Source organism: Protopterus annectens, chromosome 13.part0 (genome assembly GCF_019279795.1).
Source record: "Protopterus annectens isolate FY-2018-M chromosome 13.part0, PAN1.0, whole genome shotgun sequence".
In the NCBI taxonomy this organism is placed as follows: Eukaryota; Metazoa; Chordata; order Ceratodontiformes; family Protopteridae; genus Protopterus; species Protopterus annectens.
This window is the reverse complement of record NC_056747.1, coordinates 811,267,374-811,292,024: the sequence shown is the minus strand read 5'-3', so window position 1 is coordinate 811,292,024 and position 24,651 is coordinate 811,267,374. Positions and strand designations below refer to the sequence as shown.

The following is a 24,651-nucleotide window of genomic DNA, read 5'->3' as shown; positions in this document are numbered from 1 at the left end:
ATATCAATCTACAGGCATAGTGTGGTAGTTAAGCTGAGCAGGACAAGAGCAGACCCACAAAAATGGGAACTAGATTAGGAGTTCTTCCAATATTTGTTCCATTTCTGGAGAGTTCCAAAAGTAGACATATTTGCCTTCTCTCTGAACAATTAGCTGGAAAGATTCTGCTTCAGGAATCCATGCAAGAAGGTGTGGAAGACAGATGCCTTTTCCTTTTCTTGGATAGGAATGTTCCTTTATGCTTTTCTACCCATTACAATGATACAAAGGGTACTTCTGAAGATACAGAAAAAAATCCCACAAGATCATTGTGGTCACTCCCTTTTGGCCCAGGCAACAACAGTTTTCCTTTTTTTTGGAAATGGCCAGGGGCAATTACCACAAGCTTCCTCACAGAATGGATCTACTCACACAAGATCAAGGGTGTTTGATACACCTGACCCCAATCAACATTAACAGACTGTGTGGCTGATAGGGTCTTAATTCCCTTTAGACATCTGTTTACTGAGGATGTGCAGCAAGTACCAATGGAGGCAAGAAAGCCTGCTACTAGAAAATCATATATTAGCAAATGGAAAATGTTTTCTAGTTGGTGCCAACAACATAAAGAGCACCCATTCAGGGTTAGTTTTTGTCCGGTTTTGCAATATTTGTGTATGTTACTGTACTTTGGAATTTCTTTCTCCTCCATCAAGGTTCATTTATTGGCCATTTCAGCACATCTGCCTATGGATCCTACTCTTTCAATGTGTTCTCATGTCAAAATGATTTTGAAAGGGGTTTTGCATAACAGGCCTCCAGAAAAACGGTGGTCCTTCCTTGGGATCTTAATTTTGTGTTACAGAAGCTTCAGCTGCTCCATTTGAACCAGATAAGCTGTTTGACTTCAGGTTCTTAACATGGAAGACCATTTTACTGATTGCTCTGACTTCTGCAAGAAGAGTATCTGGGTTGCAAGTTCTTATGGTGAGTCAGCTGTATCGCTCTTTCTACAGAGACAGGGTTTCTTTGAGAACTAATCCTTCTTTTATGGATAAAGTGGTATACAAGTTTACTTTAAATCAAACTATCCATCTCCTCATTTTCCTTTCCTGATCCTAAAAATGAGGGAGAAACCATACTTCATACCTTGGATGCCCACAGACTACTCTGGAACTATCTTGACAGAAATACATCTTTCAGATCTTCAAAACAGTTGTTCATTTCTCGTGAAGGTAAGAAGGGACAACCTATGTCAAAACAAACTATTTACAAATGGTTGTGTCAGGCTAATACATTTTGTTATACTCACCACAGCAAAACTATTACAGGCAAGGTCAAGGCCCACTCTAACAGGGCATTGGCTTCATCTACGCTTTTTAGAAATAGTTGGATTCAATACGTATTCTAGAAGCAGCAACTTAGTCCTGTATAAATGCATTTAGATGGTATTACTAGCTTGATTCCTTCTCTAAGTCTAGATCAGGATTTGCTAGGACCATTATTCATGGGCTCCTGGAGCCTTCCCCTTCTACCTCCCAAATGTAATAAGGTAGGGTAATCCATTCACATACCAAAACCACACTTGTAGTAACTTAAAACACAACTAAAAATACAAAACATCACAATATGCTACACCAGGCTGTAATGAAAAAAATTAATACATTTAAAACAGAACAGTTAGTTAAATGGGTACTTTTCCGTTATCAGGGCGACATTATAAATGCGGTAGGTAGCGGTTGTAATTTTCGCACATCCGTTATCTTCCATATATCTATTACTATAGGGGGATTAACAGGAGCTGCATCAGTTTTCTATGTCTTTTTTTTTTAATTACATCGCAATTATGAAGTGGTTGGCCAACAGGCTACCTGACAAGCTTTGCTAACAGCGAGGCTTCGAGCGCCAGGTAGCACATGGACGGTGTTGCCCAATGGAGCTGCATCACGTTTCTGTGTTTCTTTCTTTTTTAATAGGAACTAGTACTCCCTCATCCCATTGTCCCAATGCAGTTTAAAATAGCTACGGGAAGCTTTAGAAGTGGTCGCTGCTTTGGCAAAATCTCCTACAGATGTTAGCCCTGAAGCATTTTATTTGAAGTGGCAGCTACTGCGTTGATACTGTTACCGTGACAAGGGTAACAATCATTCTTTAGTAACTTAATAGTATGGGATTTTTAGATTTTACATTTTAAGAAACGTATTGTATGTAAACTATTTTTTTTTTACAAATGGGAGTCGTGGTTTGCTGCTAACACTTAACTATAGAGGGTTTGAGAGCAGCTACATCACTTTTCTGTGGGCAATCTATCCTGTTTATAACCATGTAAAATAAAGGAGTCAGGAATGAGAACCATTTTAGAGCAAAAAAATCATTGACAAAACGATCGCAAGTATGAAGTGGTTGGCCAACAGACATATGGAAGCTAACAAGGTTGGCAACAAACATGCAGAAGATAACAGCGAGGATTCCAAGCAGCAGCTACCACATTTATAGTGTTGCCCTGATAACGGAAAAGTACCGTTAAATGCTTTCATTCCTGAATGGAACTTCCTCAGAACTGTCAGTTTCATTCACTTCATCAGTTTAAAACATTTGCCAAAGCAATCATATGACCCACACTACCAATGGGATTTATTCCCAAATAAATTTAACTTAAAGTCACAGATAAAATCTGTAAATCATTGTAAACTATTATAACACATCATTAAAAAACTATTTATAAAATCCATAAAATCACAATGTTTCATTTTGACCTTAACATACTATTAATAGAAATAAAGTCATTTAATCTGGGCTTTTGACTTGCATTTAATAATAATTGCCAGTGTAATTCCCTGGCTTCCAGTCTGCCCTCCCAGTTTCAACCATGTCACATTTTTACCTTTTTCCAATATAATAAATAAAAATGTTTTAAACCTACACATATTTTTTGAATGTTTAGCCAATGCATTTGTCATATTCTTATTTTTAATAGCATATGTATGTTCATAAATATGGGTTTTTAACATCCACTCAGTCTTTCCTACATAACATGACTCCCATATCAGGCAACTAGCCAAATAAACCACCCCTTTTGTCAAAGAAGTGTATTCGTCCCTACATGCAATCACTCTTAGATAAATGGGAATTGTAACTTTCACAGTGTCTTTAATAAATCTACACTATGAACATGATCCACATTTCAACATTCCATTGTTATTAATACTTGCTCTACCGTCCAACTCAGAGTGTGCTCTTTCCAAACTAGCTTTAATATTTCTGCTTCTTTTTATACACAAAGTCAGAACATCCCTCGATTTACTTATCAATATTAACAGTTAAGTATGACCAAGCATAATGCAAAGTCAGATTTGTTTTTAAGACCCCTGCCATGAAATGCTTAGCAATATTAAGGAGAAACATGGAAAAGCATACAGGTAAATCATCATCTGATCAAATGTATCAATTTTTTGTGAACCTTTGCTATCAGTAATGTTGTATAAGTATTATGTTTTAGCTACTTGGAACTTACGGGTAAGGTGTAGTGCTCTTCATCAAAGTAATGACCATCCCACACTTCCACTGTAAGGCTTCCATAGTTCTTTGAGATCTTCAGTGCCTTTTTCTGTATTCCATCAACAAAGGCATCCTTCACAGGATGTGATCTAATATAGTCAAGAAACTCCTGCAAAAGATATGAAAAAATAATTTTAATGAAAGATGTGAATTATAAAGTTATTAATGACATACCTGCTCTGAGGAGCATAGGGATTTAGACTTAACTCAAGTCAGAGCAAATAGATTGGACTAGCTAGCCAGGTGCTGGTGAAATTATCCAGGGAGGGAAGGATGGAAATAAGTGGCTATTACTGATTCACACTTCTTCTGGGAACCTTGGTGGCTAGGTTTTGCTGCTCGAGTGCCATTACTAGGAGAGATAGGCATCTATCCGTTAAACAGTGTATATGCAATTGCAACCAGGACAGGTACGTGGAATACATTCATGGTCCAGTGCTGCATGTCATCTTTCAGGAGTATGAAGGTTTCCCACTGAAGGCAGGGAAGTTAGGACAAAGCAAGAACCAGTCCAGCCACAAATACTACCCACCAGCTCCAAACTCTCACCATATACTTCTGGCTTAAAATGTATAGTACTTCAAGAGGACAATTCATTCCCAGTAAAGTAGGATCCTTGTAATCAGGGTATTGTGAGTACCAGAAAACTCTGATCAATATGGAAGGGAATGAAAGGATCAAGTCGGGGATTTGGGAAGTTAAGATGGTCAATGATGGGGAGAGCCACAAAGTAAAAAATAAATGCAGTCATTAATGACTGTTCAGGATGATTTAGAATAGCACTTAAGCAAGTCTGGAGAGGCTTTCATCTTTCTTGCCACTTCCTACTCTGTTTGCAGGGAAGTGGTATATGTGCCCTGCATGGATGCAACCTACTCCTGAGGCTTAAAATCAGAACACAATCCAAAGAGCAGAACATAGCTCCAAGTGCCATATGCATTTAACTTTTTATCATGTGATCTTTGGGAACTCACTTGACCTCATAATAATGCACAATCCCTCATTATAGTGATGAATAGACAGTAGGACCCTATTGAAAATGAAGTGCTACATCTTGGCTAAACTTTTCAAAGTAACTGCATTTTGACATAAGCTAAAAAATTGTAAAACACAAATGCAAGCACACACACACACACACACACACACACACACATACACACACACACACACACACACACACACACACACACACACACACACACACACACACACACACACACTACTTCTACACGTTTAAAGAATGAATGAAATATCATCAGAAGCATGTATGGAATATCATCAACTGTCACATTTTAAAATAATGAAGCTTCACTATATATGGTCTGTAAAATATCAAAATCCATATAGATATATATTAACAAATGGTTGCAGAAATCACAAAGTCAAACTTATTGTATGTACTATTTTCAGTGTGAAGTACTTTTTGTTTAGCATACTTTTTGTGAAGCTGAGGACTTCTTTAACGTGTATGAATTCATGTTCAGCTATAAATATAATTCATTCAAACAGTAGTATTTTTTAGCAGTCACTTGACTTACAACAGTGCTGCTCAACTGGGATGTATCTGATTTCAAAGTGCTACCTTGTTTTTACTTGAGTCACATTTACATTTGTTTTTCATTATTTGCATTACCATATTCAGAGCTACTTCATGCACTTCACTCATTTTCAGCATAAAACATGCAAGCTGTTTAACTTTTTAGTCCTTTTATAACTCATTTAGAGAAAAAAGTAAAGTATATACAACCACTCAGCAGATGAAATATTGTACTAAACATACAGTGAAATTCAGTCTTACCTGAATATATTTTCAAAACAAAACTTATTTTATAGCACAGAAGTAATTACAAAACTGTACATGTTTATATGCATCTATAATAAGTTATATAAGTAAATTTCTATGTATTTATTTATTTACTATTTGTTGATTGGGATAGGACACTGCCCAGGAAAAGCAAAGTACAAAGTAATAGTATATGAAGTAGCTTCCAGCAAAGACGAAGAATATAAATACAGTATATAGCATGCAAAAACATAATAATAATATACTAGATGCCTGTTTGTCACAGAGGTTGTCCATCTAGTACAATATCCTGTGTGAAAAAAATATGAGAAAAACATAATAGAAGTCTAACATAGCAGGAATGTATCTAACATCAAAGTATATACAATTCTATTTACCAAGTTATTTTAGGTTACTTTGGACTATACTGACACAGTAGGATGATAAGGTGGATGCTGGAGGACAGGCTAATAATCTGCTTCTCCATTTGGATACTGTGGCAGAACAGTGAGTGAAGTACAACAGAGGTAGGTGGATAATGAGAGCATGGGGAAATGGGGAGGAGGGGAATGGAAATATGGTATGGAAGAGCATACAGGAAGAGAGGGGGAAAAAGATACAGAAGATATTTTGCAAGAGGGTTTTGCACACCTGCATTTCCACAATCTAGGGGGTCTTATTACAAACGTAGAGGTTGTACTGCTTTAGAAATAACTGGATACTTACACCTGTAGCAAAATCAATGATACCCTTTACTCTGACGTACCACAACCTTAGGATTTGTGTAATCATCAACAGGGTATAAGGAGCTCTACTCCCCTACACCACCTTACCCATGTGTGCTACCCCCCTACTCCTGTCCCTAACCCCAACCCTATGTATTACCTTACTAAAAATGCTTTCCATGACAGTAAAGCTAAACAAGACACTCAGGCACACATCAGATCCACTAGAAAACAGAAATACAATGTAAATCTGTCCCTTTCCCCAGCTGTTACTCTAACTTGTGAACACTTTTAGCCCTAATGCCAAAACATCTGGTATAGCCAAAAATGTTAGCATTAACAAACCACAAGCACACTCTTGCAGAAAAGCAGCATTCAGTGTTGTTACTTTTACTAACTCCTGAGTGCTTTCAATAATTTTACACCACTCAAATATCTGTTGTCAAACTGAACATTTAACATACTGTGCTGCAACTATATTTATATATAGCTATATCTTCTTCTTTCTGCTTTTCCTGGTTAGAGGTCGCCACAGTGGATCACCTGTCTGCTCATGATTGGCAGTGGAGTTTTACAGTGTCGAGTTGCCAGCCCGGTGCCCAACCTTCCACATAAGGCACATACACATGCACTCACACCTAGGGCCAATTTAGAGTGTCCATTCCACCTGTAGCATGTCTTTGGGATGTGGGAGGAAACCGGAGCACCCGGAGGAAACCCACACGACCACAGGTAGGACATGTAGACTCTGCACAGAAGGCACCCCAGCTGAGGAATGAACCAGAAAACCTCTTGCTGTGAGGTGACAATGCTAACCACTGCACCACCATGGCCACCCATCTATATCTATATCTATATAAATTCACAAAGGAAACTCCAGCACCTCAAATTAATAAAATTCTTTATTGCATATAGAACTGCACCACTTACAACAGATCCTGCCTTTGCTGTCTGGCTTTATTAATGTTATGAGAAACAAGCAGACCAAAGGAAGTAAATAAAATAAACAATCACATAATTACAAGCATCAATTACACTCTTAAAGAGATAATATTACTCCATAATGGGAAACAAATGTTGAGGTAATAAAACATCTAACATCATTATGATCCTAATATATTAATAACTTTCATATGCAACAACCTTCACACAAAATGTATATTAAAACTGTTGTGCAAATTAGGTATTTGTTTGTTTATTAGGTTTGTTTTAATTAAAGTTAGTGGCATGATCAGATGTGGGTGCTGATTAGTATACTTATTGAGTAATAGAGAGATATGCCCATTATTGTTTTAATAGATTTGTTTTGGTTTTGTGAGCAAGTTGTGGTTGTAAATTGTAACTGTTTAAAACAATATGTATAAATGTAGTGTGTGCTTTTTTTCTTCCTAGTAGTTTGTGATCACAAATATAACAGTATTGTTTAGATTTGCAATCGGTGTTTTACGACATTTTTGCAGTTTGATGTATGTTATTATATTATTATTATCAAATTGTTCATAGTGTTTTGCTTTGATCAATTCCACCTGTATGCATTTAGTAATACACACAGACACACACACACACACACACACACACACACACACACACACACACACACACACACACAATGTGTGTGTGTGTGTGTGTGTGTGTGTGTGTGTGTGTGTGTGTGTAGGTGTAGGTCTCTTAGTCAAATGTTTATTTAACTAAACATGAAATTCATTCTATACTTTAGTCAGCTATGAGAATCCGCGGTAGTACAGCGGTAGCATTGTTACCTCACAGCAAGAAGTTCTCCTGTTCGATTCTCGGCTGGAGTGCCTTCTGTGTGGAGTCTGCATTTCCTCCCCGCGGTCGAGTGGCTTCCGAAAGACATGTGTGAATGGGCGTGCCCTCGCTGAAGGTTGGGCGTCGGGCTGGCAACTCGGCACCATAAAAAAATCGACTGCCAATCATTAGCGGACCAGAGTTCCGCTGTGGCGACCCCTAACCAGGAAAAGCCGAAAAGACAAACAACAACTTTAGTCAGCTATGTGGTTAGCTGACTTCACAAAAAGTTGAATGCACTGTGGTGAACTACAGTGCAATGTGTATGATACTGCACTTTAGTTGGACCTGAGCGACCAAGGAGTTGGCATATAAAAGTAAGAGGGTGTTGGGGCAAAGTCCCTATGTTGAGGTCTGTGGGGGTAGAGCCCTCTATATAAATAAAGTGTTTGTGGGGTTATGTGATTTCTAATATGTGTACAAGGGAGGAGAGTCACTAATACTTCCCGGTTAAGCCAATTTTAATCACTGTGTATTGAAACACTTGACATAGGCTCCACATTTAGTTTTCATTACAAATCAAGATATTTAGGGGGTCAAGAGATTATTATGCAACTGGAATGAAGCATAATGCACAACACTGTGAGTTTGTCAACTTAAGTTATTCATTGATAAGAGAATGTGTTTAATCAAAAATGATTAGGCTTGGAGGCAGATTATTTAGGGAAGCTGAATTGAGACTGGACAACTCCATGTGGTGTGTACAGCAAGTGAGCTTTCATATTTACAGCTTAAATGCATGTCTGAGGAAATGGACGTGCATAAAAATAAGGGCTGTGAGTAAAACAGAATACAAAACAAAGCAAAACAGTTCCACAAATATTAAAAATAAAAAACAAAACCAAAATGCTGGTGACAGCATGGCTTTCAAGATGGCACCTGTTAATAAATGAACAGGCAAAAAAAAACACAGTGCAAGCAATGTGACTACAGGCACAAGAATGCATATTCCAATGAAATAAATATTGTTTACAGGCTTTATGGGGTTCTCGGGCATTTTGCAAGCATCTGTACAAATTTAAACTAAAATGTTGCAGCAAGATTTTCATATATTACAACTGCAAGATCAGAATAAAAATAAAATAGTTGAGGATGCGACTGAGTTGTATACAATGAATGTGCTACATACTGTAAACAGTTGAAAGCTATATTTACTGCTGCAAACGACAGCTGCTTGCCAGAAAAGCTGTTAACTAAAGGCATGAAGTCTGTGTCTAAGCTCAATACAAGTTCTAACTGCATGCATTGTCTGAATCTACATTTAAGGCATTGCATTTGTCATACTTAGGATACAAAGTGATGCTATGAAATAGATTTAGCTGGACTGTCATACAAGGGCAAGAAACAAGCCCTAATGTTGCAGTGTAGTTACCTACTTAGTGCAGATTGCAGCAAAAACACAGCCAAAGGTCAGAACAGTAAATCAGGTAATATTGATGAGAGACACATTCAAAAAATGTACAGTATCATGAAATAGAGTCACAAACATAGCTTGCACATTTGTGCAGAACAACAATGTCCCTCTTGATCAATCAAGTTATCTGCTGCTCAGAAGCTAATGAATTATTATATCAGATATAATCCAAACTGAGAAGCAGATTATTAAAAATAATGATGGTGTTCATGTGGCTTGCAGACAAAATAAAATAGGTTCTGTGATTATTAATTCACAACAAGTTCAAACATATAATTTTAAAAGTCTTGAATGTGTGTTATAAAGTACTAATGACATTATGCAAATATTTTCTGATTTGTAAGAGTCCTTGGTTTGTCTGCAAGAAAGCTATCATATTACGACATCCCCTGAAGCAGTACTAGTGATTCATGCTATGAAAAGTGCTTCAGTTGTACCCACGGCTAGAATTAAGCAAGCATTAAAGTGTATGGAATCTATGAGAGTTATACTTTAAACAGAACCAAACAGATGGAGAACCTGCATTGTCCAGCCATAAAATAGGACAAACTACGAATAGGTATAAATTCACAAGACTTAAAAAGATTTATTAAAAAGCAGTGCTGTCTGCTTCAGACAGCTGAGAACATCACCGCACCATTGCCAAATGCTAAGCTGTTTTTTCTTGTTGATGTTAACACTGGCTCTGATGTTATTAATCTTCACCCAATCCTTGGCAGTGGATTTGGTTCTGAAACTCGGAACCAACTTGGCCATTTTTTCCAGCTTACACTCTCCAAACTCTCGAGCCAGGTGTTACCCGTAATGCTGCTCACACAGCTTACCTCAGATCTTGTTTGCCGCTTCACAGACCAGATGCGTCAGTTTCCTTCTCTAGAGCCTTGGCTTTTCAGTGAGTAATTGTTAAATTTTTCTTAGTTATCTTTATTTCTTAGGTTCATAGGTTCATAGGTAGATACTAGGCTATCTGCCCTAGGGCATTTACAAGCCTAGCCAGAGTGTGTTTGGCTTTCGCCACCCTTTTAGATTTGATGACTGTGCCCCAGTATAGTAGGTCACAGAAGATAGCCCATTTAAGGTTAGTTTAAAGTGCCCCTGTCTAGCAGTGACACAGAGGAGATCCCAAGGGTAAATCTACGGTCTCCCATCCAATCGTCAAGATTCTTCTTGAAGAGGGTCATTGAGGGGCTCTGCCTAACATGGATTGGGATTTTGTTCCAGAGTGAGGGGAGCCTCTGGGATATGAATCTGTCTCTCCAGCATGTCCTATTTATTTCTGTGATGAGGTTTAAGTCACTGGAACGTGTAGCTCTAAGGGATTTGGATTTCCTGAGGTGGAGCATGTCCATTAATTCTGGGTTGGACATGGCTTTATACGTCAGGCACAGATCGCCTCTGAGTAGGTGGTAAGCAATTGAGTAGAGCTGGAGTTTCTTTAGTCTTACTGCATAGGGCATCTGCTTGAGTCCCTTAATCCTCTTGGTGAGGCACTTTTGGGGTCTTTCTAGTTGTTGCAGGTGTCGGGTAAGGTACATCCCAAATGGGGCATTGTATTCAATTATGGGCCTGATGAGTGATGAGTAGAGGGGCACAATGACCTCTCTTGATCTAGATGTGAACCCTTTCATGATAAGGTGGGCTATATAAAAGGTCCTTCTAACCACTTTGGCAATGTGATTGTCAAAGGAAAGATTACTATCTACTTGGGTCCCCAGATCCCTAATTACTTCTTCCGTACTTAATGGATTACCACCTATGTGGTAATTTGTGGGCACTTTGTTTTTCCCAAAGGGGATGACTATGCACTTTTTGGCATTTAGCTTCAGGCCATGGCTCTGGCACCAGTTATCTGTCTCTGTGAGACCATTTTGGAGGATGCTTGTGTCAGTCGACAAGTCGATTATGGCCCCCAGTTTGCAGTCGTCTGCAAACTTGGTCAGCCAAAGTCCTCCTGTGTTAGCCTGTACCTCAGAGAAATATATACCGAACAAGAGAGGTCCCAGGACTGAGCCTTGTGGGATGCCACTTGCAACTGGTTTAGAGTCTGACATGGCACCTGCAATTCTGACCATGTGGGTTCTATCCCTAAGCCAGTTTGCAACCCATCTTGTGACATAGGGGTTGATATTTAAGCTGGTGAGCTTGTTTATGATGCCCGAGTGGGGTATTGTGTCAAAGGCTTTTGCGAGGTCAAGGTAGGCTGTGTGGACTACCTTCCCTTCATCTATGGCCTTGGTGACTGTTTTAAAGAAGTCGACCAGGTTCAAGAGGCAAGATCTGCCGTTAACAAAGCCGAATTTGGTAGGATCCAGTGTTTGGAGGTTCCCAATGTCTTTGTTTATGAGTTCCATGATGATACGCTCCATAGCTTTGCAGACCAGACTAGTCAGGCTTATAGGGCGATAGTTACCGGGGTCCGTTGTGGCACCACCTTTATGGAGTGGGACCACTGTTGCTGTACGCCATTCCTTGGGTACATATCCTGTTGTAAGGCTGAGACTGAACACTGATTTTTAAGTGAGGGTTCAGTTCTTCTTGGAGCTCGTGTAAAACACAGCCCAGGACACCGTCCGGTCCCACAGATGCTGTGTTTTTTGCTTTGGAGAGGGCAGCTCTCACCTGTGCATCTGTGATGTCGGGGGGGCTACACTTTGTTGGGATAGTCATTTGCACGTTTGAGGGGGAAGGGGGGGAGAAGTTTGCACTGATCCTGTCTGCCAGGATGTTGGCAATGTCTGTGGGTTCAGTGTATTTTTTGTCATTTTGCACTAACTCAGAGCATATCTGGGTGTTTCCCCCCAAGTTTCTGACATAACTAAAGAAGGCCTTATGATTATCTTTAGCGTCTTGTGCAATTTTTCTTTCGAAGCTAGCCTTGGATGCTTTTATGAGGGATCGTAGTTTTTTGCTAGTACTGATCAGAGTTGCCTTCCCTTTTTGGGATTTTGCTCTATCCTGTAGTAACTTCCTCCTTCTGTTGTATAGCCTATTTATGGCTGGGGTCCACCAGGTAGGTCTCCTGCCTTTGGAGGAGTGTGTCTTGGTTTTGTTTGGGATAGCACGATCCATGCATTCCTGTAAGTATCCATAGAATGCATTTGTAAGGGATTCTGCGGTTTGGGTCATAATTTCCACTGGCCCGGGGGCTTTGTAGGATTCCATCTCAGTTTTGAGAAGTGTGAAGTTTGCTTTCGAGAAGTTTTTGACCGTAGTTTCCTTTGCTGGGGGTGGGGACGGGATATGGACATCCATAGTGATTAATTTATGGTCAGATCTTACTAAAGAAGGGTATACCTCAGGTATAGAACATAGAGTACCCATGTTGGTGATAATCAGGTCCAATATGTTTTCCCCTCTTGTGGGAGTGGTGACCAGTTGTTCCATAGCATTTGAGTTTATAAATTCTAGGAACCATTGGGCGAGGGTGTTGGGGCTTGAGTAGTGCTCCCAGTCTATGTTTGGGTAGTTGAAGTCACCCAATATAATGGTGTTTGGAGAGACCTTCATATTCTCCAGTGTCTTCAGGAAAAGCCAAGTGGGGTTCCTGAGTTTGGGAGGGTGGTCTGTAGCAGGCTACAAACTGGAAGGCAGTTTTGCCCACTGTTAGTTGCACATGGATGGTCTCAGATGCTTCTTGCAGTGCCACTAAACTGGAGGTATGGGTATCTTTGATGAAAATGGATACTCCCCCTTCTCTTGTGGTTCAGTCCGAGTTTTGCAGCCAAAAAGCGTGGTATGAGGTATAACCTGGTAGTGCTGGGGTGCTCTCGGGAGCCTTGAACCAGGTTAATACCTTTACTCATATTTCCTTTACGCTATCTACCTGCTTCCCTTAGCTTATTTCTAAAAATCTTTAATTCCCTTTCCTCCTACCATTGGTAGAACTTCCGTGCCATTGCTGGTAATTCTTTTCTTTACCTTTGAGTGTTCTTATTACCATTGCTGGTATTCTTCTGTAGTTCCTTTCTTTCTTTCCTCTAATATAAAAAAAAAACTTGACTCTTTGCTCATTCCTGTGTCACATGACTTTAGTGACAGTTGTTGTCAGTTGATTGAAAAATGTCTGATCAGAAACAAATTTCACCTGCTAAGCCTAGTAAAGGCACTTCAGGTTTTAAAAGATGTCAAAAATGTGAAGGCAAGATGCCTAATTCTGATAACCACTCTCTACATGTATACTGTATAGGAAAAATACACCTACAAGAGTTCTGTTCATGTCATGGGTTTTCCACTCGAACCCTGACTGAAAGGAAAAATAAATTAATCCTCAAAGGACTCCTTAAATCTACCTTTGAAGAGGCCTTATCTAAGCCTAGACCTGAGACTATCACTTCTTCCTCATCTTCCTCTGCTTCGAGGAAAAGGGCTTCATCGGTTCTAAGATCTGCGGAACCGACAAAGAAATTGCCAAAACAATCCTCGGTACTGAAGAGCTCCTTGGCATGGGAGGAATTACAGATATCGAAAATCAAACGTTCCTCTGAACCAAAAACAACTCCCACTTTGGCACTGACAGATTCCTCGGTATCGAAGCTAGTTCAACTACCACAAGCACAATATTCTCCATCCATTGACCCATTCAAGGATATGCCACCTAGTCCCTTCTTGGAAGCCAGACCTCCGAGATCACCTTCCGTATGCTCCATCCGATCTACTAAGAGCCTGTCTGAGACTGACATATTGAGATTGGTGGACCAGCTCCTTACGGCTAGGGGTTACCCTGGGTTCCTAGCCATGCTGGCTTTAGAACAAGCCTAGCTATAACCCAGCCCAAATCTTCCTCCAACTCCAATCGAGACCTTGGAGCCCTCAGTTCTGACTCCTCCAGCATCGACTGCTTCAGTACCGGAAGCTTCTTTGTTTTCGGTTCCGAGGGTTGTCTTGAGTTCCTCCGAGCCCTTGGCACCAAAGGTCTCCCAGGGTCATGATTCTCTGGTCAGGTCCAAGGGACTTGGATACATTTCCTTTCATTCGGAACCATCCATGTCTCTTGGCACCTCAACCTTTGTAAGACTGACCCAGGCTTCTGTTCCAAAGGCTGCCTCCTGGGTGTGGGATGTGACCCTGGTTCCGAAGGAGTCTGTTTTGGTTCCGGGATCCCATCCCTCTATGGGGGGGTCAGCCTTTAGGTTCATGGAGAAGGCATTGTCCACTGAGGACTCTCAGTCTTTGCCATCCCTGTTGGGACAGATTTCTACCTCCTCTAGACCTGAGCTACCATCAGTCTCACCCTAAGAACAGAGGGCAAAAAAGTCCCAGGTGACTCCTACCTTAGTGGTCTCCTTGTCAGATACTTCCCTGGATCATCCCCTTGAGACAGTCCCTGAGAAGAAGAAGTGCAAGAGGAAGCACCTGGACTCCCTGGAAGAGTCCTCCACAGAAGATACTGATTTTGATGAAGGAGAAGGTTCCCCCAGGTCACCCACGATGATGTTTCCTTCGGGGACATCCTGTAATATCCTGAAACAGAGAGGTGGTTTGTCTTCCATTCAACCTTCCTCGGAGGAATCAGTATACCTGGAGGCTTTTCATGCCCAACCCTCCACTTCCTGGATCTCTCTGCCCACTGATGATGTCATTAAACTGATTGCTCAGCAGGTGTGAATGACGCCTGACTCCATAGAGCCAATCCCCAAGAGACCTGACCAGATATTATCAGCACCTAAAGATGAACCACATTAGTCTAAAGGGATTCCTGCTGACGTCATGGTGATAGCGGCTGCCACCAAGAAGGAACTCACTGAAGAGAGTCCTACTATTCATCCTCCTAGCAAGGAGTCTAGGACATTGGATAGATTTGGGAAGTGTGTTTATGCTTCAATGACATTTGCTCTAAGGTCCTTGAACTATATGGCACACTTTACCAGATTACAGAGAGATTTGATTAAAGAACTTTCAAATATTCTCTCAGGAGCAGTGGTTGAAGTGGTCTGTGACAAAGTTTCCTCCCAGCTTGCAAACCTAAATGCTATCTCCAACTCATCCATGAGGTTCATTTCTCATGAAGCCGAGTGGATGACCAGGACAGCGGGTTCAGGTATAGCCATCAGAAGGCACTCCTGGATGTTCTTGTGTGACTTTGCAAAACACCATTCAAAGCATCATTCATCAATGCTCCTTTTGACAGATCCACCCTTTTTGGCCTGAAGGTTAAAGACACTCTAGCCAGAAGTGAGTGAGATTGCAAGACCCCATCTGCCATAGGCATACGTTTCTCCACCCCTCAGAGGCCTTATTCTAGGAACCAAAGGAGTGGGAGACTATGGTTTAGAAAATCCAAAGGGCCTTTCCAAGACTCACAAAGTAAAGACTTCCACCGGGTCAGAGGAGGAGATAATGGAAGATGCCATCCTAGGGGCAGAAACGGACCGCAAAATCAGGGGTCCAGAGAATCTTTCTCTGGAACTTACTATCAGCATCCCTGAAGGGGTGTGTGATTGCCCTCCTCTGGAGACAATCGGGGGGCGATTATCCCTGCACCTCCTAGCCTGGCAATTGATAACTTTGGACAAATGAGTGCAGGGAATAATATCCAGAGGCTACCAAATTCCACTATCTGTAAGTCCCAAAACCCAGAAAAAACTCCCAGATGTTCCAACCAATCAAAGGGAAGCACCAGTCTTAGAAATTCAAAAACTGCTCAAAAAAACAGTCATCCAAGAAATCCCACCAGACCAAACAGGATCTGGGGTTTACTCAATATTCTTTTTGGTGCCCAAAAAGACAGGGGACTGGAGATCCATTTTGGATCTCAGCCACTTTAACAAGGCAGTTTAGCAAACCAAATTCCGGATGGTCTCGGTACAATCCATACTTCCTTTTTTGGAAAAAGGCAACTGGATGTGCTCTACAGACCTCCAAGATGCTTATTACCACATAAAATGGAAAAAGGCTCCAGGAGATTTCTACGCTTCCGGCTAGGAGCCGGTCATTTCTAGTTCCGAGCACTGCCCTTTGGTCTCACTACAGCCCCCAGAGTGTTCACCAAATGCATTGCAGTGGTTGCAGCGCACCTCAGACTACAAGGTTTTTGAGTCTTTCCGTATTTTCACGACTGGCTCCTCACTGCTACCATCAGGCATCTTTTAGAACAGGCAAAAGATAATACCATAAATGTTTGCACATCTCTAGGCGTAACAATAAATGTTGAAAATTCCAACCTTCAGCCTTCTCAGCAGCTGGATTTCATTGGTGCTCATTTAAATACTGTCTCAGGGATTGCTTCTCTCCCTCATGAAAGACTACAAAGCATCAAAGTCCAAGTCAGGCAAATTTTCCAAAACAACAGGGTTCCAGAGAAACTTGTCCTTCAAGCCTTAGGTTCTATGGCTGCTTCAATAACTCTGGTTCCTCTAGCGAGGTTTCATATTCAAATACTGCAGTGGTTACTAGCAACCCAATGGTCTCTGATACACCAACCAGTGTCTCATCTAGTCTTGATTACCAGCCACTGCAAACAGGACCTCAAATGGTGGCTTCATTCAGACCAGGTTCTCTTGGGCCAGCCATTCATCCTGCCTCAGTCCCAAGCCCTAGTGACCACGGATGCTTCCCAGATAGGGTGGGAGGGGCATTACCTGGGAAAGACAGTCCAAGGCACAAGGTCCCAACTGGAGGACAATTTGCACAGCAATGTTCTGGAAATGTGGACAGTGCTGTTAGCGTTGCAAGCATTCCAAGATGCCATTCCTTTAGTGACAGTAGGAATTCAGACTGTCTAGTATATTAACAAACAAGGGGGAACAAAATCTTACCCACTATGTCAAGAAGCACTCAGAGCTTGGCAATGGGCGATTTCTTCCAACCATTTTCCAATAGCAATGCACATTCTGGGAAGTTCCAATGTGATAGAGGACAAACTGAGCAGAACTATTCTCATGCCTCATGAGTGGTCTCTGAACTCTGTAGTGGCGGACAGGATTTTTTGCCATTGGGGCCAACCTTGCTGTAACCTCTTTGCTTCTCCCCTGAACAAGTGTAGAAGTTACTTCGCCCTAATTCCCCCTCTGAGGGAGTCACCCAGAGACAGTCTTCTCCACGTTTGGCATCCCAGTCTGTTATATACCTTTCCCCAGACTCCTCTTATATCACAATTCCTAAAGAAAACCAAAAGGACAGAAATTTCAATAATCCTCATTGCCCCTGGCCTCAATAAGTTTGATTTCCCTTCCTTTGACCTCATTTGATATGGAAACCATGGATTTTGGACCCAGTTCCAGATCTGCTGACTCACCCAGAGGGCATGGTTCATCCCAATCTCCAACATCTCAAGCTCACTGCGTGGCTTCTCCAATTCCCATGATTGCCAGGCATCCTTTCCTTTCTTCCTCTGTCCAATGTATTATTATTACTCATCACAAACCTTCTACTAGAAAACTGTATCAAGGCAAATGGGAAAAATTTACTAGATGAGCCTTGAATAAAGGACTGGATCCTTATGCCAGTCCCATACATGAAGTTCTAGAGTTTCTAAACACACTTTTCCAGTCTGGTTCCTCTGCATCTACGATAAAAGTTTATCTGGCAGTGATTTCAAATTTCCATTCAGGCTGGAATGACTCTCCTTTAATGTCTCACAAACTTTATAAAGCTTTCTTGAACGGACTCTTGCTACTAAGCCCCCATTTAAAGAATCAACCTGGAGGCTTTTCATGCCCAACCCTCCACTTCCTGGATCTCTCTGCCCATTGATGATGTCATTAAACTGATTGCTCAGCAGGTGTGAATGACGCCCGACTCCATAGAGCTAATCCCCAAGAGACCTGACCAGATATTATCAGCGCCTAAAGATGAGCCACATTAGTCTAAAGGGATTCCTGCTGACGTCATGGTGATAGTGGCTGCAACTAAGAAGGAACTCACTGAAGAGAGTCCTACTATTCATCCTCCTAGCAAGGAGTCTAGGACATTGGATAGATTTGGGAAGTGTGTTTATGCTTCAATGACATTTGCTCTAAGGTCCTTGAACTATATGGCACACTTTACCAGATTACAGAGAGATTTGATTAAAGAACTTTCAAATATTCTCTCAGGAGCAGTGGTTGAAGTGGTCTGTGACAAAGTTTCCTCCCAGCTTGCAAACCTAAATGCTATCTCCAACTCATCCATGAGGTTCATTTCTCATGAAGCCGAGTGGATGACCAGGACAGCGGGTTCAGGTATAGCCATCAGAAGGCACTCCTGGATGTGCTTGTGTGACTTTGCAGAACCATTCAAAGCATCATTCATCAATGCTCCTTTTGACAGATCCACCCTTTTTGGCCTGAAGGTTAAAGACACTAGCCAGAAGTGAGCGAGATGGCAAGACCCCATCTGCCATAGGCATACGTTTCTCCACCCCTCGGAGGCCTTATTCTAGGAACTAAAGGAGTGGGAGACTATGGTTTAGAAAATCCAAAGGGCCTTTCCAAGGCTCACAAAGTAAAGACTTCCACCGGGTCAGAGGAGGAGGTAATGGAAGATACCATCCTAGGGGCAGAAATGGACCGCAAAATCAGGGGTCCAGAGAATCTTTCTCTGGAACTTCCTATCAGCATCCCTGAAGGGGTGCGTGATTGCCCTCCTCTGGAGACAATCAGGGGGGTGATTATCCCTGCACCTCCTAGCCTGGCAATTGATAACTTTGGACAAATGAGTGCAGGGAATAATATCCAGAGGCTACCAAATTCCACTATCTGTAAGTCCCAAAACCCAGAAAAAACTCCCAGATGTTCCAACCAATCAAAGGGAAGCACCAGTCTTAGAAATTCAGAAACTGCTCAAAAAAAGAGTCATCCAAGAAGTCCCACCAGACCAAACAGGATCTGGGGTTTACTCAATATTCTTTTTAGTGCCCAAAAAAACAGGGGACTGGAGATCCATTTTGGATCTCAGCCACTTCAACAAGGAAGTTTAGCAAACCAAATTCCGGATGGTCTCGGTACAATCCATACTTCCTTTTTTGGAAAAAGGCAACTGGGTGTGCTCTACAGACCTCCAAGATGCTTATTACCACATAAAATGGAAAAAGGCTCCAGGAGATTTCTATGCTTCCGGCTAGGAGCCAGTCATTTCTAGTTCAGAGCACTGCCCTTTGGTCTCACCACAGCCCCCAGGGTGTTCACCAAATGCATTGCAGTGGTTGCAGCACACCTCAGACTACAAGGTTTTTGAGTCTTTCCGTATTTTCATGACTGGCTCCTCACTGCTACCACCAGGCATCTTTTAGAACAGGCAAAAGATAATACCATAAATGTTTGCACATCTCTAAGCGTAACAATAAATGTTGAAAATTCCAACCTTCAGCCTTCTCAGCAACTGGATTTCATTGATGCTCATTTAAATACTGTCTCAGGGATTGCTTCTCTCCCTCCAGAAAGACTACAAAGCATCAAAGTCCAAGTCAGGGAAATTTTCCAAAACAACAGGGTTCCAGAGAAACTTGTCCTTCAAGCCTTAGGTTCTATGGCTGCTTCAATAACTCTGGTTCCTCTAGCAAGGTTTCATATTCAAATACTGCAGTGGTTACTAGCAACCCAATGGTCTCTGATACACCAACCAATGTCTCATCTAGTCTTGATTACCAACCACTGCAAACAGGACCTCAAATGGTGGCTTCATTCAGACCAGGTTCTCTTGGGCCAGCCATTCATCCTGCCTCAGCCCCAAGCCATAGTGACCACGGATGCTTCCCAGATAGGGTGGGAGGGGCATTACCTGGGAAAGACAGTCCAAGGCACAATGTCCCAACTGGAGGACAATTTGCACAGCAATGTTCTGGAAATGTGGACAGTGCTGTTAGCGTTGCAAGCATTCCAAGATGCCATTCCTTTAGGGACAGTAGGAATTCAGACTGTCTAGTATATTAACAAACAAGGGGGAACAAAATCTTACCCACTATGTCGAGAAGCACTCAGAGCTTGGCAATGGGCGATTTCTTCCAATCATTTTCCAATAGCAATGCACATTCTGGGAAGTTCCAACGTGATAGAGGACAAACTGAGCAGAACTATTCTCATGCCTCATGAGTGGTCTCTGAACTCTGTAGTGGCGGACAGGATTTTTTGCCATTGGGGCCAACCTTGCTGCAACCTCTTTGCTTCTCCCCTAAACAAGTGTAGAAGTTATTTCGCCCTAATTCCCCCTCTGAGGGAGTCACCCAGAGACGGTCTTCTCCACGTTTGGCATCCCAGTCTGTTATATACCTTTCCCCCAACTCCTCTTATATCACAATTCCTAAAGAAAACCAAAAGGACAGAAAATTCAATAATCCTCATTGCCCCTGGCCTCAATAAGTTTAATTTCCCTTCCTTTGACCTCATTTGATATGGAAACCATGGATTTTGGACCCAGTTCCAGATCTGCTAACTCACCCAGAGGGCATGGTTCATCCCAATCTCCAACATCTCAAGCTCACTGCATGGCTTCTCCAATTCCCATTATTGCAAGGCATCCTTTCCTTTCTTCCCCTGTCCAATGTATTATTATTACTCATCACAAACCTTCTACTAGAAAACTGTATCAAGGCAAATGGGAAAAATTTACTAGATGAGCCTTGAATAAAGGACTGGACCCTTATGCCAGTCCCATACATGAAGTTCTAGAGTTTCTAAACACACTTTTCCAACCTGGTTCCTCTGCATCTACGATAAAATTTCATCTGGCAGTGATTTCAAATTTCCATTCAGGCTGGAATGACTCTCCTTTAATGTCTCACAAACTTTGTAAAGCTTTCTTGAACGGACTCTTGCTACTAAGCCCCCCATTTAAAGAATCAACTCCCCCATGAGATCTAACTATTGTTCTTCAAATTCTTACCAAGACCCGCTTTGAACCATCAGCATCTTGTGATTTGAAGTATTAATCCTGGAAGACATTATTTCTGGTGACGATTACTTCCACAAGAAGGGTTTACGAGTTGCAGGCCCTATCATGCAAATTGCCCTACCTAATTTTTCATAAAGATAGAGTTGCACTCAGAACAAATCCATCCTTTTTACTGAAAGTAGTCTCTGAAACCAACATTAACCATTCACTACAATTACCAGTCTTTTTCCCTAATTTTTCTAACAAAGGGGAATACACCATTCATTTACTAGATGTTCACAGACAACTACGTTTTTATCTTCACAGAACTAAGGAATTTAGAAAATCAGATCGGTTATTTGTAGCATTGTCTTCCCTCCATATGGGTAATCCACTTGCTAAGGTTACTTTAGCTAAATGGCTTAGAGACTGCATCACGTTCATCTATCATTCTCAAGGACTACAACTTCCCAAACCAGTTCAAGACCATTCAACAAGAGTTGTGATGAAATCAGCAGATTTTCATGCCAGAGCTTCTCTAGATGGCATCTGTGCAGCAGCCACATGGTCTTCTCATCATACCTTTATCACTCATTACAAATTAGATAAGGTCTCAAGGGGTCAGGTATCCTTTGGCTCTATGGTGCTTAGGAATATTCTTCCATGAGATCTCCCAAGGGTGAAGTAGCTGTGGATTCTGTCCCACTGTCAAGGAATGGGTGAAGGTTAACAGCATCAGATAAAGAAGTTATGTTTTACCATACTGTTCCATCTGTGTTGTTGATCTTCACCAATCCTTGACATCCCCACCCACCTTCCCCCATCCTGAGACTCTGAGTAGATCGGATTAGCCCTAACCTAGTTTCTCAGTAAAGGGCTCATATATGGCCTCTTTCTCTATACTCTCTATAGTGAACCATATTTTCTTTTTTCTATATACTATTTGGCAAACTCGATCTGAGGCAATATCTATGAGGAGCATTATGGGTAGTGCCTGTCTCGAGAGTTTGGATAGCGTGAGCTGGAAGATATGGCCGAGTCAGTTCCAGTCAAGGATTGGTGAAGATCAACAACACAGGTGGAATGTTATGATAAGACATAATTTCTTTATTCTGGATAAGTATGCTAGATAAAACTATCACCAAGTTGTCTATGTTTAATATAAGCCAAGGAAAATATAGATTTTAAGTTTATCATTTAAAAATTTCCTACCTCCAGAAGTGATCTAGAGGGCAGTAGTTGAAACTTAAGTTTTTGAAGGGCTAGGTAATATAGTCAATATAACTGATGATATTCTGCAGTGGGAAGTTACAAAACAGGAACAGGACTTAACATTTGGTTAAAGCTACTAGACACATTAAAGCAAAGAGGATTAAAGATGAATGAAAGTAAGTGTCAGAGCTGTTCATTTATGTACTGACTTCAAAAGTACTTGAACCTAATGCTAACAAAATTAATCCAATTGTTAATATCCAAAATTCTCATGACAAATAATAGGTGCATAGCCTCACTTGTCAAAACCCTAATGTACTTGTCTTCTGGAAGCTGGACTGCTATAACCCCATGATGATATTTTCTACCTTGATAATAGTCAGACAGATAGCCAAACAGACACACTTACACTCAAACACACACACACACACACACACACACACACACACACACACACACTCCAAAGACTATTTTTAAAGGGTGTAAATGACTGACTCCTCATGATATTAACAGAAGACATAAGTGATTCCACAGACTTGAAAAGTCTTGAGCAGTGTTATCTGATATTTTTTGTTTTATCAATAATTATTTCAGGATTATACTCCTAAGTCTAACCTTCATTTTTTTCAATAATGTATTCCACACAAATACTCTCAAATAGAACTAGACCAAATGTTGCCTTATAGACCACTAAAAGTCACCTCTAAGTATAAACAAAATATAATATCAGTTCCTTTTCCAACCCTATGATTTTTCTTGTAAGAAATTGCATATCTTTTTTCAAGCTCTCACTGGTGGCTTGTTTGAACACTTCAGAATGCAATACTGTTTTAAATAATGGGTCAGAATAGTGGAATTACAAAGTGGTACAATGAAAACCATGAAGCGACTTTACATGCCTTTAGAATTAGATGAACTATATAATATGCTTTCCAAACTTGGGTAGAAACAAAAAGGTCAAAGTTTAAACTATTGTCTGCCACACTCCTAGATGTTATCAATGGTGTTAGTTATTATAGTTTGTCTTTTTTATAACAATTTATGTTATTTTGCCAAGTCTCATCATACAACATTTATTGACATTAAAGATGAGTAATGTACTATTTACCAGGTGTGCATTTTTGTAAACCTTCTTGAAGAATATATGCCCCTTTTATTGAAGCAATTGTATTGCCCAGTTTGTAACTATTGGCATATTTGATAATATATGACCTACCTCCCATTATTTGCCTGAGAAGAACAGTTCAAAAAAGTTATCCCAGTACAGAACCCTCTGGGACGACAGTGGTAACCTAGATCAGGATAGAAAGGAAACCACTTATCTTGACCTGATGTGTACTATTGCTTAAACAGTTTTTACTAATTGAATTACAAATTAATTGATGATCATTGCTATTAGTAAGTCAAATATTCCCGTATGTAGGATACTGCTGAATGCCTTACAAGGTCAAGATAAGCAGTATGTATTGTCTGCTCTCCATCATGTGTTGGTATTACCATTTCAAAGAATGCCACACATTTCAAAAGGCAAGCTCTTTCTTAAGCAAACCCATAATGTTTCATAAATAACAGAAGTATGTCACTTGAATCATTTTAGATTAGCACCATTATGACTCTCTCCATGAATTTACATAGAATACTTCACAAGCTGCTGGTTCTAAAACTGACTGGGACTAATGTGATCTTCCTTTTGTGAACTGGTATCATAAAAGCTTGTTGTCATTTTATCTAACATGACTGATACTGTTTTTTTCTTAACTGTCTGTAAGAAACTGTCAGGTAGTTGTCTGGTTCCATAGAACCCAAGTTTTTAATTTTACTTGTGGCAGCAGCATCAGGTCTGTAGTTATGTAAAGATATTCCCTTTGTCTCTGCAGCAGTGTGACACATTTTTTTATGATTACTGTGAAATTTGCACATCTTCAAACATATCTGACATGTCACGTAGCTGCAAAATTGTCTCATTTGCACTCACAATTTTCCCTTTCAGTTTTTAGATGAAATTAATTAACACCTTATTACAACTGATACATTATTACCTAGTTCAACATGCAGATGACTCGACCCTTATCTTCTCTGCCAAATTATTTATTATTTATTTATTGACATTTGATTACTGGGAAAGTTTGCTAGGTACAAGCCCATTTTCATAGGAGGCCCGGGAGAAAAGTTCCAAATTATTACAATACATTTTAAGAACAATAATTTTACAATCTTCAAAAAGAAAACAAAAACATCTGCAGTTTAAATAATTATAACAAATTAGAGATTATATAAAAACATTGGCTAAGAATTGATACAAGTTATATGACAATCATTTAATATTTATGGCCACGGTGGTGCAGCGATTAGCGTTGCTGCCTCATAGCAAGAGGTTCTCCAGTTTG

At 40.7% G+C, this 24,651-nt stretch overlaps 1 protein-coding gene across 1 annotated transcript in view; it reads right to left on the bottom strand.

The window, feature by feature from the left end:
• The window catches only part of LOC122788364, a 213,927-nt gene that overhangs the window by 76,495 nt on the left and 112,781 nt on the right, over positions 1-24,651 (bottom strand). Inside the window, exon 5 of the mRNA XM_044055441.1 lies at positions 3,494-3,646. Coding sequence (XP_043911376.1) covers positions 3,494-3,646 — 153 coding nt within the window. The remainder of the gene's footprint in view (positions 1-3,493; positions 3,647-24,651) is intronic.